Source organism: Lithobates pipiens, unplaced genomic scaffold, assembly GCF_037356315.1.
Source record: "Lithobates pipiens isolate NorthernLeopardFrog02 unplaced genomic scaffold, aLitPip1_a1.2 Scaffold_10, whole genome shotgun sequence".
Lineage (NCBI taxonomy): Eukaryota > Metazoa > Chordata > Amphibia > Anura > Ranidae > Lithobates > Lithobates pipiens.
In genome coordinates this window covers 163,651,869-163,672,292 of record NW_027507686.1, presented here as the reverse complement: position 1 = coordinate 163,672,292, position 20,424 = coordinate 163,651,869, and the positions used below count along the sequence as shown (strand labels likewise).

At 40.6% G+C, this 20,424-nt stretch overlaps 1 protein-coding gene across 4 annotated transcripts in view; it reads left to right on the top strand.

The window, feature by feature from the left end:
* RASSF7 (Ras association domain family member 7) overlaps positions 1-20,424 on the top strand; it is a 109,105-nt gene that overhangs the window by 63,908 nt on the left and 24,773 nt on the right. For 3 of the 4 annotated variants that reach the window (XM_077458976.1, XM_077458967.1, XM_077458994.1), the window contains exons 2-3: positions 13,853-14,049; positions 14,771-15,666. In XM_077458976.1, the coding sequence (XP_077315102.1) occupies positions 13,947-14,049; positions 14,771-15,666 (999 nt within the window). In that variant the 5' untranslated portion in view covers positions 13,853-13,946. Of the gene's footprint in view, positions 1-4,037; positions 4,187-13,852; positions 14,050-14,770; positions 15,667-20,424 lie in introns of those variants that run through there. The other variant, XM_077458985.1, reaches the window with a different exon arrangement.

Sequence of the window (20,424 nt, the reverse complement as noted above, 5' to 3'; positions counted from 1 at the left end):
GGTGAAAGTTAATTGTTTCTATTGTTCCTCAATGGACCCCAGTGAGGCACCTGCCATGCCAGGACTCACATCGTGCCCTAGTTGGAAACTGGTAGTTTTCTTTATTGCTGATCTACCAAGTGATCGGGTAACACCAGCCGGTCCCATTGTCCCCAGTTAACCATTTCTGTGACTCTGTAGATGCCATTGGCAGCTCCTTTTTCCACTCATCCAGGAATCCGGGATGGTCCTCCGTTTGGTATTAATACAATATGCAGCTTTTAGAAGCACATAAATGAAGAAACTAGAATAATTAGGTGTGGACGCTTTTTTGATATTACAAGCTGTACTCGGGAAGTACAGCCAAATTTTCCTTAAATCGGCCAATAAAACCAAGCTGTTGTTCAGCCCAGTTTACACAATGCTTTTAAACACCATTAACTAGAAAGGGTTGACTTATTTTATGAGGGATTTACTGAAGGTGTATTTCTTCTTCTTTTTTTTTTTTTTTTTTTTTTTTTTTTTCATTTTAAATGGGTTGTTATCTTTTTTTATATTTGCTAATGGTCTACTATAAGACAACAAATGGCTATAAATGGGATCATATAGGCTACCATTGTGTTTCTCTGATGGCTTGTGACCAAGCACACCACCGCACCCTATATAAAATCCTTTGCAGGCATTATACTCTTAGGAGAGTAACTTAGAAGTACATTTTAGAATGAAATGTGTTGTCCATGTTGCCCCCTAAAATCCAAACTTTACAGGTTTAAGAATTCTGTAGCTTTTTTTTTTTTTTTTTTTTTTTTTTTTTTTTTTTAATTCAAAGTAAAGGAGGACAAGTATAATATAATACAGAAACCAAGTTAAAAGGTGAAAGATGTATTTCGTTATCTGGCAATTTTTATATGAGACTGAAGATATTTGGTAACTGTAAAATGGATTGTGCAATTATTATTATTATTATTATTATTATTATTATTTAGGATTTATATAGCGCCAACAGTGTACACAACACTTTACAATATAATAGGGAGGCAGTACCGTTCCAATACTTAAAATACAAGAGGGTTAAGAGGGATCCTGCTCACACAAGTTTACAATCTAATAGAGCAAAAAATAGTGTAAATTGATTACTTGCTGTATAATCTGAAGCCAGTCTACTGTATTTGGATAATATTCAGTACACTGGCATTCCCTAGTAGTTTTTGTGGCACAAGGTTTTGAGTGCTGGAAATATAACCCGACCCTACATGTTCTGATCACCAACCTTAAAGAGACCCAGTCACTAACCTAAAAAAAGTATTTAAATGTTTGCAGTGATTATATCTATTTATCTATCTATCTAACATACATATATACATATACATTTTTTTTTTTTTTTTTTTTTTATTGACTTGAATTTGCTAGAAAACTTGGCTATTCGATTCCTTTGCACAAATTGACCCCATCTTCTTATGGAAGTGTCTTAATTTCTCTGTGCCGGTCCAGCTCCCCTGTCCTTCCCTTCATCTTTCTACGTAGTCTTCAATGTAGCTGCTGGGGGAGTGTGTCACCTTGAGTTGGCTGGGTCAGCAGACATCACATCTTAGATGGTGGCACCCAGCAGCAATCTCAGGGCTTTGGGTTGTCTACACGTAGGGGATGTTTACTGGTAAATAACATGTATGCAATTCATTAAGTGCACATTTTATTCTTATTGATGGGTGTATTTATTTATTTTTTTGCCACATTTTACCTTTTTCCTTAATTTTAACCTTCATCTCAGCACCTTACATTCTGGAATCAGCCTTTACAAAAGCATTGGCACCAAATGCTGTCCTTTTTGCTAAACATAGTAGGGCCTAATTCTTCCAAAGTTGAACCAAGAGTCCTTTTCACCATCTCAGATAAAGGGGCATTTTCCTGCTATTTTGTTCCTACCATAGTAGGTTTCAGCTGTTTTGCTGGGCAGCAGTGAATATCTGTAGCTTTTCTGCTATGGTTGAGGATAGATTGGTCTGTCAGCACTTATAGAGCGTACCTGTTCATACTTGGTCTATTTGCTTTTGATTTTTGGATTGGATAATGACTCACAAACCAGATAAAATCTGTAAATAATTGTAGAAGTGAGCCTCTTAAGACTGCATTTGTTTGTAAATGACTAAACTGCTTAGCGTAAAGTAGCATAAACTATAACCTAAGTAAATGATGATCATGTTGCTTATTTAAAGAGTCAGCCCACGCATAGTAGATGTTAGGTAATGTTTGGTAGATACCGGCATGTTGAATCACCCAATGATTTTATTTCGTTTTTTTGCATGCGTCTTCCAATGGTGTGACGTTTGCATATGACTTCTTCCTAGGTCTGCTCATTGTTATTGCCATTTAAAGGGTAGCTTAAGCCAGCCATAGATGGTTCAAATCCCAGCTGGTTCAGCAGAGACCGGCTTCGTCTGCACCACCCGGTTTAACAGAAGTCAGTCGAAAAATTGACTGATCCAGGTAGAAAATCCTATTGGATGTAGCCACTTTTCATGTATGCAGGCAGCCATGGGTTCTGAAAGGTTTAGTTAAATAGTACATCATTCAATCAAAAGCTGCCCATACATTATTCAATTTTCTTCAATTTCCTTTTAGATTTACCTTCAACTATGTATGCATTCAGGGAGGTGCTTGCACTACAAGTTGAAAGTGTTGGTTTGACATCATATTATATGGTTTTAGTAAATCTAAAGGAAAATGGTACAAGAAAATTTAATAATGTATGGCCAGCCAAAGTCTATATAGGTCTATACATCAGACCAAAAAAGAGGGACAGCATTGGGTTCAAAGTGAAACAATTCCTACAAATGAGGGATGGTTGGGAGTGTTGGGACAGCATTACTAAAACTGGAGAGTGTAAAATCTGGTGCAGCTGTTCATAGAAACCAATCGGCTTCCAGGTTTTACTGTCAAAACCTAATTGAACAAGCTGAGGTTAGAAGGTGATTGGCCACCATGCACGGTTGCGCCAGATTCTGAGTGTTCTAGTTTTCGTAAGAGGAACCAGCAACCCTGGTGAGATAGAGAAATAAAATCAGAAACTAAACAATGATGTAAAGATAGATAGATAAATGTATATCCATGAGTACCTTTCAGCTGTGTTGGATACGTGATGCTTTATTTGCAGAAGGGCACCTGACCATCCTGTGTAGACTCTTGGGTTCTAGAGAAAATATATGGTAGATTGGTGCTATTTTGATATTCTACTAAACACTCCTAGGATGGGTACCTTTCCATCTGAATAAAACCAAACTAAAATGTACCACACTACATTAATAAATCCATTGTATCTTGAAAACCAAATTTACCAAAAGTAAATGATCCAAAAAAATCATCAAAGGTTAATTCGTCAATAACCGGATTTGATTAATTTTTTTTTTCACATTCGGGTCACTTAATTTTGGTGCATTTGGTTTTATGGATTTATTAATGTAGTGCAGCATATTTTAGTTTTACATTTTTTTTTTTTTTTTTTTTTTTTTTTTGTGGGAACCCATTTAGTTCTTCGTAGCAACATTAGAACAACTTGTAAGTATTTCAAGCACTTATCACACAGGCGTCTAGATGATTTCATTCTTACCGTTCCATCTGCCCCAACAGCAGATAATGCTCATTGAGTCCCCAGGGATAAAAGTGCTATATAAATCTAAAATAAAAAAAGATTGTATTTGTTCTATTTAATACTGCTTGCCCTGTGTTTGTCACGTCTCTTATGCTTGGTGGTTTCACAAATGACACACTTTGTGAAGATCCTGGTATAGTAGCAGGAGCTGAGTGCTGTCACCCTATTGTCTTCCTCCGGCCAGTAGTATCCTTTGTGCAGACCAGGTTCTACAAGTCCAGCAGCCACTCCCGCTTACACTGAAACTGGGGGGGGGGGGAGCTGAGGGTGGGGGCTTCATAAATCTGAGCTTCAGAAAAGAACACATTAAATCCATGTACATACAGGACAGAAGCCCATATAACCTTGTCCACCAAGCTGAGGAACTCTTTATTCTCCTGAACTTAGGAATGTTTTTTTTTTCATCTGAACTCTTTGTTCTTAGCTGGTCTTGGTTGACTTTTTATGTTTTCTGGAAATCTGTCACTCCCAGCTGGTCGGGTCAATGTGAGTAACTGTTGCTGTATCATAAAACAGGTGACTCACCCTTACCAAATATCCCAGGAATCTTTGCAGAGCAAGGTACGTATTCTCAGACTATCCCCAGCTAATACTTTGTTCCAGTAACTAGTTTCGCTAAATGTGTTCTGTATAATTATTAACACGAAACATTTATTTATTTTTAACAAGTGCTTTTTTGTGGTTACATTATCTTAATTGCTTTTTTGTGTGTAATTGTGTTTTGTGATACTTTGTGTTTTGTGATACTTTTATTTGTATCTTTCTTTTTTATTATTATTTTTGTTTGGAGGGGAAGCCATTTGTATTAATTTTTATTTTTTTATGGGGTTTTTATTTTATTTTCTTCATTCTTTCCTTCGGACTACTACTTGGTGTGTGTGTGTGTGTGTGTGTGTGTGTGTGTGTGTGTGTATAGTATTGGTCCCTGGAGGCTTCTGGCTGCTGAGGAACTATACACTCCAGCATTCCTTACAAGAATTTGTCTGCCGGGGTGTGCGGGAATCTGTAGTATGCCAACGCATTAGGGTTGATTTACTCAAACTGGAGGGTGCCAAATCTAATGCAGCCATGCATAGAAACCAACTAGCTTCCAGTTTTTCTTTTTTTGTTTTGTTTTTGCTAAAGTTTTAATTGAACAAGCTGAAGTTAGAAGCTGATTGGCTACCATGCACAGCTGCACCAGATTTTGCACACTCCAGTCTTGGTAAATAAAGCAATTGCTATTTCCTAAATACCATAACTTTCACCCTGTTTTGTCCTTTGCTGCGTCTTAAAACTGTATTAAACTAAAAATGTAATAAATTGCAGCTGACCGATTTTTAGATGTGGTGGCCGTATTGGTTTTCTTTTTTATAGTTTTTTTTTTTTTTCCCCTCTGTTTTCAATTGGTGATCTGGCCAGTAACACCCCTCCAGTATTAGAGTACCCCCCACTTTGGAAGAATGAGCACCTTTTGGACAGTGGCATTGTCAGTCTGGGGGGAGGGGAGTGTTGGATGTACTAGCAGATTTAGATACACTAACGCATCAAAGCCAAACTCCAGCTAATACTTTACAGTCAGCTACAGCAAACAGTTTATTATTATTTATTTTTTTGTGATAAAAGGTTTACATGTACAGATAAAATCTGATCACTGTAAGTACCCCTGTCAGTGTTGAATGGTTTGTCTCATGTAAATTGCTACATCTGGAGGGGGGCTTGTTATTTTGAAATGAAATTGAATGCAGTTGTCACATCTAAGCATTGGTAAGCTGCAATATTATAAATGTTAAAGGTTTAAAGTGGTTAAAAAAAAGCCTTAAGGTTTTTCACCTTGCAATGCATTAAGGTGAAAAAACATCTGTGCTGCAGTTTCCCCCGAGAACCCCACCCCCCTTTTTTTTTTCTTACCTGAGCCTGATCCGACCCAGCGATGTGCACAAGCGCTCCAGCCGCTGTCTCTCTCCTCATTGGACAGATTGCTAGCAGGAGCTTTTGGCTCCCACTGCTGGCAATCAAATCCAGTGACACTGTATCAGGGGAACCGAGTCCTACTGTCTGTGTCAATGGATGCAGCAGTGGGACTTGAGTGAGCCGGCATGGGTGCCCCACAGAGAAAGCGGCTTTCCGTGGGGGCACCTGATGAAGAGGAGTGGCCCAGGGGGGCGGCGGGGAGCTCCCCAGAAGAAGAGGATCGGACTGCACTGTGCAAAATGAGTGCAGAGCAGGTAAATATAGGCATGTTTGTTATTTTTACTTAAAAAAAACAAGGGTTTACAACCTCTTTGATACTGCTTTAAAGTTGCTGGTCTCCTGCAGCTTCTTTATCCACTTCCTCTCTACATGCAGGCACAACGGTGATGTCTGCATGGCATTTCTGAGGGTGGATTGCCTGATGGTGACATTGGACCCATGCCTGTGTAATGTGTATTGGCCACTTGTAATCTTCATTGGGAGCTAGGGTGACAACACAGGAGATCAGTTCTGAGATGAGGACAGATTGGGGCCTGAACAAAGACCTTCATGGCAGGATCACCAGGTATTATTTACATGGGAGGCTGCAGGTTTAACATCTTTGATTAAAAAATCAGTTTTGAATTTGCAAAGCTCATGTGAGAGTTTGATTATGCTTACATATTTTTAGAGAAAAGAGCTTATTCAGGTTTGATGGGTATTCTTGTAAATGAAAGTCTTTACGGGTGTAGAAAACCTTTACAAAAGCACATATTAAAGTCCTGTATTGATTTCACAACACGTGCTGTCAATGTCTTTTCAGCCAATGAGTGCCTCTGACACTCAACCAGTTACAGTACATCAATACAATACAATGTATTAATAATTACACACACACTTCTGACACCTTTTGGCCTTTATTATTCTAGTAGACAGAAATTTTAACTGTACTGGCTGCATGTTTTACATTTCTTATTCCAGCTTTTAATTTTTTTTTAATTACTGGTTTATTTTTTTTGTTTTGGGTAGATTTTAGGATTACAACTGGCAGCATGTCTTTATTACTGTCTGTGATCCCACTGGAGAGACTGTCTCACGTTTTATCTCTGACACCATGACAAGAAATTAGGGAATAAGGGAACAGACAGAAATAAATGCACAAAACATAGAAAACTTTCCCATCTACTAAAGTGCTTTTTGTTCTGTTGTCCCTTTTGGATGGATTTGCCATCATTGCCTGTCCCTCTGACCTCCTGCCCCCAGTGGGTAGACAGACAGTAATACAAAACTAATAGAGGTTGTAACCCTTTCCCACGCCATTCAAAGCAAAACAAGTGTCTGGTGCTGGGCTTTAAATGCTTAGTAGAAAAGTGCAGGGTATTGACTATGTGAAGTGCAAAAAATATATTCAACAAACATTTTTGTAAATGGCCGTGGGATTTTTTTTCTTTGAAGGTACATCATTTTTTTTTTAATTTTATCATTATAAACACAATAAAAATCTTTATAGTAAAATTAGCTTGTGGTTTTTAACTGTGAACTGTTCATATTCTGTTTTCAATCTTTTGTCTTATGACTCTACAAAATACCAATTACATCCAAAAAAGGTGCATCATGAATCTCTATGCCGCGTGCACACAAACGGAATGTCCGTCAGAAAAAGTCAGACGGAAGCTTTTCATCATATTCCGATCGTATGTGGGTCTCATCTGAATTTTTTTTTCCAAAAATTCTGACGGACCTAGAAATAGAACATGTTTTATATATTTCCGACTGAACCAATTCCTATCAGGAAAACCACTCATCTGTATGCTGTTCCGACGGACCGAAAACGACGCATGCTCTGAAGAAAGTACGAGACGGAAGCTATTGGCTACTGGCTATTGAGCTTCCTTTTTCTAGTCCCGTTGTATGTGCTGTACGTCATCACGTTCGTAACAATCGGACTTTGGTGTGATTGTGTGTGCGCACAGCAGTTTCAGAGGAACTCCGTCAGAAAAACCTTCAGAGTTTATTCCAACGGGAAAACCATTCGTGTATATGCTGCATAATTTTTATGAAGGCAGTGTGCTGGCAGGACATTAAAAAAAACTCCTGCAAGCAGCATCTTTGGAGAAGTGAATACACTGCTCCTAAACGCCCCTGCCCATTGAAATGAATGAGCAGCACCGCCACTTTGCGGGTCCTTTTTCGGCCGCTAGCAGGGGTTAAAAGCGCCCCGCTAACACCCGAAAACCTCCAACAAAAATTATTGTAAAGCGCTACTAATATCGGCATTTTAACGTCAATGCCCACCCGCTCCAGTGTGAAAGCCTAAATCTGAATCGCATGGTCATTCTGGACATTTGGTCCTGAAAGCTACACTTTTTTTTTTTTTTTATTTCATCAAGGTTCGAAGAGATTCCTTTTTAGCTACCTGCTAGATTCAGAGAATATAGTGTACTTGTCTCAATTAAGAGCACAAAGTGCCATTTCTGTCTGCTGCTTCATTCCTCTGCTATCAGAATGAGTCACTTCTGACATGTTTTCCTACACCAAAAATGGTGACAGGGGAAAGTCCTCCAGCTGATTTATAGCCTCAGCTCTGATTTCTGACGGCTCAGACAAGCTTTAGAAATTTTGGACTTTTGAACAGATGTAAAGAAGAGAAAATGCAGATAAACAAGTACAACTCGGGTAGGAGGATTTGTTTAATCTGTGTATCACCTGAGGCCAGTCACTTCACTGGGTATATGTAAGGGTTTAAGCACTTGCATTTTAGCAGAACACAGCAACACTTTCTAGATGCGCTGGGTTAACAATCAAAGTCTCTTGCACCCCAACAAACCTGTCCTGGGATATGCAACAACAACAGTAACTCGAGTTGTGGTGTGCTAAAAAATTATAGCGCATGAACTACTTTGAATCCACAAAACCACAACACATGCTATTGCGTTGCTGGGTGCTGCGCTGTGAAAAACCCATGTTCCTAGACGGGAGCATTGAGGTGCCATAGACTGAATCGTAATGCAGCTCACCAGCAAACCTTGCCTGCATTGCTGTGCGCTGCTAACATGCATGTGCCTAATGCATAGGAGCGTGTGCATTCGCGCAACACTAAGGTTTCAATGGAATCCAAAACTGCCTTAGAAGTTTGAAAGGGAGAACGGAAATTGCGCAGTTCAAACTTCAAGCAGATCTTTACACCCAGCATGCGAGGAGCTCTCTGGAATAGGTATAGTGGATTTAAACCTGCTAAGATGAGGGTAAATTAAGTTTGCTTTAAAACATTACCCCAGGTGCAGTGTTTGCTGATTAGTATTAGCAGTCCGCATATTTGTTTTTGTGAATCCTTTTTAGTGGTATGAGGCTATACACACCGATATATTGTGATCCCTACAGTCATCCTTGCTTTTATGTTCATCACTGAAATCCGCTACATGACATTTCATAACGTGTGATGTGGATAACATGAGTCAGTCATAGAATTTGCTTTCCACGTGCCTTGACTGTGAGAGATGGCTGACAAATGACTGTTTATTATATTTGTACAATGGGTTCCCTCTGAAGAGGCACTTTCTTACTAGAGACAAGTAGTCTGAATTAGGAAGCAAATGTTCTCTCTAAAGGCTACTTGGTCATTTTGGATTTGTTTGTTGTGACCTGAGTATTTGAAGGATCATCACTCGTGTTATTAGACCAATCCATCCTTTTCTTTCTGGCTGGGTTTCTACAATAGTCTACAAAGCTAGCCATAAAACACTGCTACTTAAATTCAGCCAATACAATTTTTCAATTGTCTCGCATATTGAATGTCGCAGTTAATGATCACTGTAATCCAGCCTCTCAACCAGGGTTCCGCATAATCCCAGGGATCCTCAAGAGGTTGGTAGTTTTCTTGAGATCCAAACAATTTCTACCTCCCAAATATACAACCGCTGACACTGGTGATCTTTTTGGCTAGGTCGGAAATTCCTTCTACTGACCAGCAATGAAAAAACATTCTTCCCACTGACCACCACACTAAACCTGGCCATAGATGGTGTGAAACTCAGCCGGCACCAGCCAAGATTCAAACCATGTATGGACAGGCTGAATATACCCAAGTTGATTGATCAATCAACTTGGGTACAACCAGTCTGTTGGATTTTACACACAATTATTGCTGGTGGCTGATCACTGTGGGGGGGCCATCTCCCAGTGTTGATGGCTTCTTTCCGCTCCCTTCCCGTCAGGAGAACACAGCAGTTCCATGGAAGGGATTCCTCCATTAACACTGGCTGTGTTGATGGGGGAATCGAGTTTCTATGGCCTGCTTAATGTTCAATGAGCTGTATATGGCTATAGCAATTCTTAGCAGGGGTTTCCTATGACTCGACAGTTATTTCATGGGTTCTTCATTGTTAAAAAGGTTAAGAGGATGCTATAGCCAGTATAAATGAGGCATCATTACTTACAAGTGTCACAGGCCTCAAATGTGTAGACAATTTTTAGGTAAGGGGTTTTGTTGCTCATGTCCCATCTAACCTGGGGCATGAATGAGGTTAAACTCTGTGCCAATAACCACTCCAATTGAATTCTGTTCAAGGTGTTCATAACAACTCTATCCAGAAGTTGTGGATAGAGTAGGAAAATCAACCCCTTTGGGTATTTTTTGATCTGTGTTTTTGCTGGTTAAATTCACCCTCTCTATTTGTCAACAGAACAGAAATTGAAGGGAAATGCTAAATTTTGAGCCACCACTGAATTGGGAATAAAGGTAAAAAATCTTCCAGCTAGGATCATTTTTCAGGTAGCTGTGTAGTAAAGATTTTCAGTAACTTTTGTGAGATTTCCATTTACTTCCTGATGTACCTATGGGAACGTAAAGGGAAAGTCTCCCCAGATGGCAAAAAAAAAACTAAAAAAAAACTGACACCAATTGAAGGTCCTTGTAGGCCCCATTCACACTAGCGAATGGGGCCATTTGCGATTATATTCAGGAATGCCTGTGATTTAGCTGCAAATGAAAAGCCCCAATGAAAAAATGGGAGACTGACTTCTCCCTACCTATTTGTAGCTGCTTGCTGAAGCATTGATTATTTGTGAATGATTGGCCCTGAATGGAAGCTCCATTGAGTTCCATGGGGCTTCCTGCCCACAGTTTAATCATAGAGAAACCCTCGCTGGATGTCCTGCATCTAATCTCAAACTTTCCCATTCGAAAGTGTGAATGGGATCTAGATACACTATTGGTGTGCTATGGCAAAAGTTGGGTAGGGTGCTCTACATATGACCTCTTTAGTGCACTATTTTTGTGGAAACAGGTAGAGTCTAAGAAAATGATCTACAAACTTTAACGTCTGCAATCTTAATTCCTCGTACATGTTCCTGAACTTGGGCGTGTCTTCAGTGCCTCCATGTTTGCAGCATATGATCATTTGGTTAATGAGTCATGAAGATAATAATAGAACAGCACTGAATAGGCTGATTCCATGTAGTTTTTGTCCAGGCATCAAGTTTTTTTTTTTTTTTTTTTTTATGGATTTGGATCTTGCTACATCAGTTTTTATTTTATTTTTTTTATTTTTTTTTTAATGTTGACATCCGCTAGATTCATAATGTTTAACTAGCTGTCTTTGCATTCTTTTACATTGTTTCGTCATATTACTTCAATGATAATTTTGTGTTGCAAGAAATTATGTCCTTGCCTTCACAGGTTAGACTAGCTTTACTCCTTCGTATAGTAATAGAAAGAGGGATATTCTGAGAAATACCTGTAAACCGCGTGGACTTCATCCATCTTTTGATAACCTTTACTTGGTATCTACATTACTGGGCTGTCACATTTTGATTTCACCTGCACTGTTGCTGTATGAGAAATCTGATTTTGTAGGTCCTAATTCCAAGACAAATATAGTGATGCAAGGGAACCCTCTACATTGCTATAGAGTAAAATTTGCATATGGGGTCCAGTGGTAAACTCCAAAAGAGATGAAATACAATTTTATAATGCTTGAGAAACAAAGTCAGATACAGACTGTATGTGGTCATGATAAATGGAATAGTTGAAGTTGCCTACGGGGAAAAACAATTGAATCTTGGGTCAGAGTTCCTGTGATGATTGGGCTGAGCATGGATAAAGGTCATTGACAAACATTTCAGAGTGCCAAAATCGCAGCTGCGGCATAATATCCTAACCATAAACCTCAGAGGATGTTTAGATGATCCAACCAACAAATGATGGTTCCACCAAAATGTGCTCTCAAATCTCACAATGGCTAAATCGTAACACAAGCGCTAAACCCTGCTTGACCAATTCAGAGAATGCTTGGTTATAGATATACTGTATGTGCCGACACACAGACTAGAAGATCTTGGTTTGATGTGGCTGAAATCTATTGAATCGGACAAGGACTGTGCCATGTTTATGGGGAAATATGTGTATTTATAGCACACTATTGTTAAAGTAAGACTTTATTGATAGATAATCCTTTAGTTCTGCAAGCAGTCTTTCAATTTGACGAAATAAAAAGGAAAAAACGGAATTGTCTACAATGCACATGGTAATCATTTACAGAATGTACTTGGTATTTTACAGCATAGATATATCCAGTTGCTGTAAATGAACTTGTGTGAATAGTGCTTGTTAGAATATGCTAAGGAAGGGAAATAAAATTGTGTGTGTGTGGTATATTGTGACACGCATGATCTATGACGTGGCGAAAATACCTTAAGCAAACAGGTGACTTTAAAATGATGCATTTGATGAATGCGGTATGACTTCCATTACTATGTGGCTCCCGTTGTGACTCCATTGAGTGAGATATGCTGTGCAATTATGGATATAAATATCCCATAGCTTTATTTGCATGTTACATCTTGGATTTTTTTCATTCTGACTCATGACTTGAGTCTCTGCATTTCTGGGCAGGTCTTCTTTCCAACCTTCCTCTTTCTCTACTGTGCCCATGCCATTCTGTTTATAAACACAATTCACCATCAATCACACTGCTGACAGCGCACCTTTAAGTCTGCTGCTTTGAGAATATTGCAGTAATGATGTTTTCTATTTGGGTGTATCCACCGTACCATAAAGATTTAATAACACTCAGGGTCCTAAGGCCATCCATACATAGTTTGAATGTTGAACCAGCCAAGATTTGAGCCGTTAATAGGCAGGCTGAATGTACCAAGTTGATCGATCAACTTGGGCACAACCAGATTGCCGGATTCTCTTGCAAGATAATGGCAAATCCCCACCGGGATTAAGACATAGAGCCCTGTCTGACCTGTAAAGAAAATAAATGTATAAGATAATTCTGTAGCAATAACAAATCCATGAAATTCAGTGTCTTAAGAAATTTTATGAAATAGTATGAGATCAGACACGCATACATACTTTACACTGGATATTAGTAAGCTCAAATTCTGCTATAGCGTTATTTCTTTGAATATCGCTATAGCGACTTCTCCCGATTATCGTGAGTGGCTACTATAGCCACTACCAATAATCACTGTCCTCTCTTGGTGGGGAAAACTTCCTTCGCCCCCCCCCCCGCTAAGGGGGAGGAGACAATGAGGGATTCCCACATCAACACGGTCTATGTTGATGGTGGAAGAAAATTTCTTTCCTGCGGCCAGCCATTTACTTTGTGTATGGCTGGCCTAAAACCTATTTCAGGGCAAAATGTAAAACTATCCTTACAGTGGGATTCCCCCTGCACTGCAAAAGTTAAGTTGTTATTGTCTAGGGTAACATTAAATGCAGTTTTACTTAACTTACCGCCACAGTTGCCCCCCACTCCGTATGACCAGTCCCTTGAAGTTTCTTCTTTCTTGCTCCATTTATAGGAAGCGCTCTGACACCATCCTGTAAAATGAAGGATCACCAGTGCTGCACTCTAAGTGAGGACTCTAAGGGCCTGTCCACAACTCAAAAAGTTATCCCTTGCAGTGAGGTTTTGCAAAGCAAACCAGAAAAAAGAGAATGCTTATCCAGTGTTGAGAACAAAAGAATTAGTACTATGCAATGCCTATATATGTAAATGTGTATAAGAAATTACCATGCCCAGTAAATTCAAGCTGGAGTTCAGCTTAATTATGAGTAGCAGTTTAGCCTGTGCAGCCAACCACAGATCTAGTTTTACTTGTTCAGACTTCCTTAAATTGGTCCTTATTTATCATCTGTACAAAAAAGTATTCTGGGAGGGGTAATCGCTTTTTTTTTTATTCAATTTTATGAAATACACCTTTTACATTACTATTATTTCATTGTGTCGATTCCTGTTTTTATAATGTTGGGTCTTATTAATATATTATTAATATTGCTTCTAGGAAAATACCTGGCAAACTGTGATGAGGAGAAACTAAGCCAGAGACTTCCACATCAAACAGCCTCTCCCACACTACCTGTGCCTTTATCTGAAGCATGGAGTTGAAAGTCTGGGTGGATGGAGTACAGAGAGTCGTATGTGGAGTAACAGAGAAAACATCCTGTCAAGACGTGGTCATTGCACTGGCCCAGGCTATAGGTGAGCGAACATGTTACTAATGCCTAGAGACACCGACATAGCTTGGTGTCTTAATGCCCATGTGAACAAGTCTATTACATTGCTAGCCACACAAGTTGTGATTTGAACAGATATAAACAACCAGAACACATCATAAGGTCACTACATAACTTCTTGAACATCCTTTTATTTGTCGTTCATCTGCAACTACACTAAAGCTGTCATACACTCATATACATACTTCCAAAGGAAATCAAAGATTTTTCTATCCATGCTAAATAGCATGAATGGACGATTGTCCCACCGTAAACTATTGTATTCTGAAAGCCGGCATCACCAGCTGTCAGAATACCCAAACAGTGCCTACATTTATTTGGGTGTAGGTGCTGTTTGGTTGAAAATTCTCCACCTGGCTCCTTCAACAAAAGTTAATTTTTTTTTTTTTTTTTTTTATCGACTTTAGTTAATCTGTGTGTTGCTAACCACCACCCACGGAATAAGTTTTGACCGATTTAAGGAGGAATCTGCTTAAGCCAATGCACAGTTTAAAATTTAAATGTTCTTATGTAAAGTAGTATTCAACTAAATAACGCTATAGCAGAATTTTAGCTTATTATCCTATTAATGTCCAGTGTAAAGTATGTATACCTGTCTGATCTCATGAACTTTCACGAGACACTCTCACTGAATTGCATGATTTGGTATTACTACAGAATCATCTTATATGTTTATTTTCTTACAGGTCAGACAGGGCGCTATGTCTTAATCCAGACACTACGGGACAAGGAGAGACAACTTCTGCCCCATGAGAGACCTTTGGAATTCTTGTCAAAGAGTGGACAATATGCCAATGATGTCCATTTCATACTGAAACGCACAGGGCCCAGCTTAGCTGAACGCCCATCCTCCGACAGTGGTCCACTTCCTCCAGAGAGAACTTTTGCAAGGTCCAGCTTGCCTCTTAATCCTAAAGTACACAGTACGGAGGTCACAAGGTCGAAGGAACCCAAAAAATCATTGACTTTTAATTTAGGACCTATGAGTTCAAGTGACCTTTTGCTAAAACACAGGCAGAAGCAACAAAATGGTACAGTAGCAAAAGACAGTTCCCCTAGGCAAACCGGCAAGGATGATGTATTTAAACTGGTGTTACAACAACAGGAACAGTTGAAGGCATTTGAAATGCAAAACGTCGCTTTAGGAAAGGACCTCCAGACATGGGAACGAGGCAGGGTTGGTGGAGCCTATGAGGAGGATGAGGACGAAGTGGCTTTCTTGGAGAGACTTATTCGCCGAAATGATTCAGAACTTGGAGAGGAAATGTTTTGGACAGATGAACTGGAGAGAGAAAGAGCTGATGAGCATAAGAGGCAGGAGAAAATGAAAAACTTAAGAACCACGATGGAAGATTACACCTTGAAAATCAAAGAGTTGAGTGAAAGGACTGAGGCTTTAGAGAAGGAAATCCAGAAAGAGACCTCAAAAAGACTTTCTGGGCAACCCAGCCCAGCTGAAATTGAGGAAATGGTGACTAAAATGAAAAAGGAAATGGAAACAAAGATTGATCAGAGCCAACAATTGGAGACTAATTTGTCCAATGTGGGAAGGGCCTGCGAGGAAGCCAAAAGAATCCTTGAGGTAGGCTCACTCACCTGTAGAACAAGGCTTGGATTATGTATGTAAAGACAAGAGTCTGTTTAATCCAAAGCTACTGCTTTTAAGCTTTTTCTAATAGACACCGGTGGACCTTTCCAGTCTTATGTCTCAGGTTTGTCGCAGAGTGGCTCTTTTTCAAAGTATGAAAGCATACAGTATTAATTAAGACTGGATCCTTGTAAAAAATGAATATGTAAAATGAAATACACCTTTCTATTCAGATGTTCTGTCAATTCAAGGTCAACAAGAAGTACTCCTTTCTTTGCTGATAATTTTAAGGGTGCATACCACCGGAGTTAGTAATTTTGTAGAGCAAGGCAATATTTCTAGGAGTGCCACCAGTTTACAATAAACTACATACATAACTAGCGCTTAATAGCGTGAGCGCATTGGTTGCAGTAGTTCTAGTAGGCTCATACTGTGATTCAGCAACCAACATAATCAGCCAAAACTTTTGTTTTGCACAAGTCTCAACAGCATTTTTAGTATAGTTCTTAAAACAGACCTTTCACTTAAAATGCACCTAGGTGAGGGTGACATCATGCTCCTTCCAGTGAGATCCCAGGGAATGCACTATGCTAGAGCTTGACATAATGTCCTGCTGTATGAGGATAGGCAAGTATAGTTATTACTTTTTTTTTTTTTTTTCTCTACAGGTTGTTTTTATTTTAAAAATTTAAAGCCGTGTTTTAGAATGGGGGAGGGAAAAGTAAAAAAGGGATCTTGCTTGTCGTGCAAGGTCCGCTTTAAAACAATCCAAGGCCATGTATGAAGCAAGACCGGACTGGCAGAAAATCAATATTGAGTTTAATGTTCAACACATTACACAGATCTGACTCCATAAAAACAGTTTAACACTCAAAATGAAAGTCAGTATTATCGCTTACACAAAATATATTTGTGCTGCCTAATGTACAATAAAAACAGGTGGCACAATAACACCAAGAAATATATGCCTTCATTTAGCTGTTCCAGTATACAAGTGTGACTTGGAATTTTCTTCTGTACACAGGTCAGAAGACCATCAATTTCAAAATCACCTTGGTTTATGTTATCAGTTTAAACATTTTGATATGTTTCCTATTCTGTTTTTCTATTGTGAATAAAATATGGGTTTATGAGATTTGCAAATCCATTGCATTCTGTTTTTATGTAGATGTAGTACTACCCCCCCCCCCCCCCCCAGGGCAGGACTCAGGGTGGTGGGGGGCCCTGGGCTCGAGTCACTTTCGGCCCTAGCTTCTATACATTACTTTTAAATAGAACAAAATGATACATACACAAGCTATGTATTAGAGCTACACAATTCAGGATAAACTGAGAATAAAAATAGAGATCATGATTCTGAACAAACAACTAAACAAAATTACATAATTTATGTTAATTGCTGAAGTCTATTAAAAATGTTATATTAATCAGAATTATTTAAAAAAAAAATGGGTTTGAATGAATGATTCAATTCCTCAATCATATACACTTGTTTCATAGATGAATCAGCCTTTTTGGCACTGATGACAGATGACACTAATACGTGGCACTCATGACAGATGACACTAATACGTGGCACTCATGACAGATGACACTGATACGTGGCACTCATGACAGATGACACTGATACGTGGCACTGATGACACGTAACACTGATGAGAGATGTACTGATACGTGGCACTGATGACACGTGACACTGGCAGGTGGCACTGATGACAGATGGCACTAATACGTGGCACTGACAGATGACACTAATAGGTGGCACTGATGACATGTGACACCGATGACAGATGGCACATATATGTGGCGCTGATGACAGATGTTACTTGTATGTGGCACTGGGGACAGGTAGCACTGACAGATGGCACTGTGAGCACTTTATTTTCCCCTTTTTTTTAATTTTTTTAAACTTTTTTTATTTTTTAGTACCTTGACGCTGCAGCTGCAGATCGCTCTCCCTCCTCACACGTTATTTCTGTGTGAGGAGGGAGAGCCGGCGATGAGAGATGATCTCATATGTTTACATATGAGATCATCTCTCATTGGACACTGCGATCGAGTGCTAAATGGCTGCTGTGAATGGCCATTTAGCACGATCTGTGATTGGCTGTGTCCAGGGGACACGGCCAACACAGAACTTCTCCGATGCACGCCCGCAGCTGCGTGCAGAGGGGACGTAAACAGGAGGACGCCTGGGACACCCTCCCTGCAATTGGCGTCCGCACTATAGCCGTTTGCGCTGTAGCCGTCTTTCGGCTATAGTGCGGATGCCTAGTGGTATTTAAAATGGAAACAGGTGGGACCCCCTGTTGGGCGGGGCCCATGGGCTTGAGCCCAGTCAAGCCCTATGGTAAGTCCAGCCCTACAACCCCCGCAGATGCTGCTGATGATGCTGGGTCTACTGCTTGTTCTGTGGCCCTGCCTGGAGCCTCCTGGCACCACCATATTACCTCGGCTGGAAACTCCCAGCTGTCACACAGGAATAGTACACACAGGTTGTTGTAAAATAAACGGTTTGTATTGGCAAACCAAAGTAGACAAGCAACACAGTAAATCAGTAGTTCAGCATTTAACACCTAAGAAACCAGTGTGATACTATGCATTCAACCCAGGAACCTCTATGATTAGACTCTGTATGTACTGTAGTACTAAGCACAAATCATAGCCCTCCAATGGAGAGATTAAGCCTCAAGTGACCGAAATAGGCTAACAATAAATGCGACAGACTAATTCACTTGAGGACTCTGGGACCAGTGGGACTAGGTTGAGGCTTAAGAGTTTGACACTACCCTCAACCCAACTCTGCCTCCAGGTAGACCACAAAATCTGAACCGTTCTGGATGTTGGCTTCTGCCAGCTCAAGTGGGGCCCTTTAACATTGGCTTGCATAAACTGTTGTGTTTTGTGGGATGGAACATTTAAGGACATGTAGAAAACAGGTTACCTTCAGCCAGTGGGTTTTGGGAGGAAAATGTAGGTACGTGCAAGGAGCTGAGAATGCACTTTGAACAGGGAATTTGAAGGTGTTAAGTTTAAATTTCTGTGAAGCACTTGCAGTATAAAAAGGGCTACAGACAGAGTTAGCAGTCTGGGATGATAGTGTAGCAGCCATAACCCTTGACTTTTGGGCTTGCCGGTTTCCCCCTGTTTGGCTTGTTCTTCCATGTCTAGGGGTTCCCAGGGTTAGTACCCAACAACTTTGGACGCTGACACCATAAAAGTCCTTTAGAAAGGTTTTTATTTGCAGGGGTAACATCCAATAAACACAGTCTCGTATGGGAACAGAGGGCAAGGGTGAAGAAACTCAGGCACCTTGAACTGCTAATCACTAGAAAGTCTCTAATACAGCCCAGAGAGTAGCCACTCGCAGCTGGGCACCTCAAAGCTGTACAACTCTCTAGCCAGAGATTGACAGTCAGCACTTTGATCCATAACTTGTAAAATCTTTGACCTTGAATAAGTTAGTAACAAAAAGTGAACAGGAACCTTTTCCCCAGTACCTGGAACGTTCTCTGTCTCCTTGGCAGTACTGGAAAAACGTGGATTCGTTTGTGTCCTTCACAACTCAGCAACCAGGCACTTCTTGGGATGCCAGCTTGTTGGTCCTCCTCCGAAGTGTCCTCCCCCGGTCACTTGCATGAGCTGTGGTGCCCCTCCAAGCCGAGAGCACACCTGAACGCCTTGAATCCTCCCTTAGTTACTGCGCCTCGGACCAGCCGGTTCCGAGACTCGAACAGACGGATCCTTACCCCAGACCAGGCGGGTCTATTGGGGTTAGTCAAACAAACCATGTTGCAGAGCGAAGCACGCTCCCATGACCGGGACCCCTCACGGGGCTACCCCGGCCCAGAATCAGAAACAGGCAGCTATCGCCTCGCGAACGAACCCTGAACACGTGATTCCAACATCTTATGTACCCTTCCCCAGACTCCTCAACGGGGCCCGGCGCACCCTCTGATTGGTTCCGGGGAACGCCAATACCTAAAACATCCAACTAGGCCTGGTTATGAGCCTGTCATGTGCACCTAACTGTACACATGACCAGGCAGAACTCTAACACAGCCCAGCCAAACTGATGTCAAAGTTAACCCTACACAATCAACCCTCAGAACCCCTTTACTGTTCTCAGGTAAAAACTAAATTGGTACATAGCAGACACCTTGTCCACGGTGTCGCCACTACAATAGTAACTATGGAAATTGTCTGACTTTAAGTGTTCTCTGCTTCCAGTGGCAAGGGGCAGCAATAGAGTACTTTTGCTTTCTCTTAGCAGAACCAGATGAACGTAGGGAGAAGATATTCCCTGGGGCTAATTTGCAAAGGGGAGTCACTTGTTAGTCAAAGCTTTTAATTGGGTCCAAGACCCTCTCACCCGATCATGTTGTGGCAGTCTCTGGATGCTGGTACGGTGGCGGGCTCCCTTCCTTAGCAATGCAGCAGAAGCAGACAGGTGCAACTTATGGCAGTTCTGGATGATGATAGCACCACCTCAGATCTTCTCAGTAGCCTGGCAGTCAGCTTGAGAGCCTGTTCTTCGAACTCTGGTTTGGCCCTGTTGAATGCCGTCCAGCCCGGCCTGCTCTAACTCAACACAACACAGCTCTCCCTTCCACTTCTCCAGTTGGCTTCTTCCCAGGTTTTTTGTTTCATCTCTCCCCGTCCCTCCCCTTTTTGCTGGTAATTATGGGCCCTGTAGCTGGGACCCCAGCTTAACTGTAAGCAGGATTCTTTTTCGAGACTACATTTCCCAGA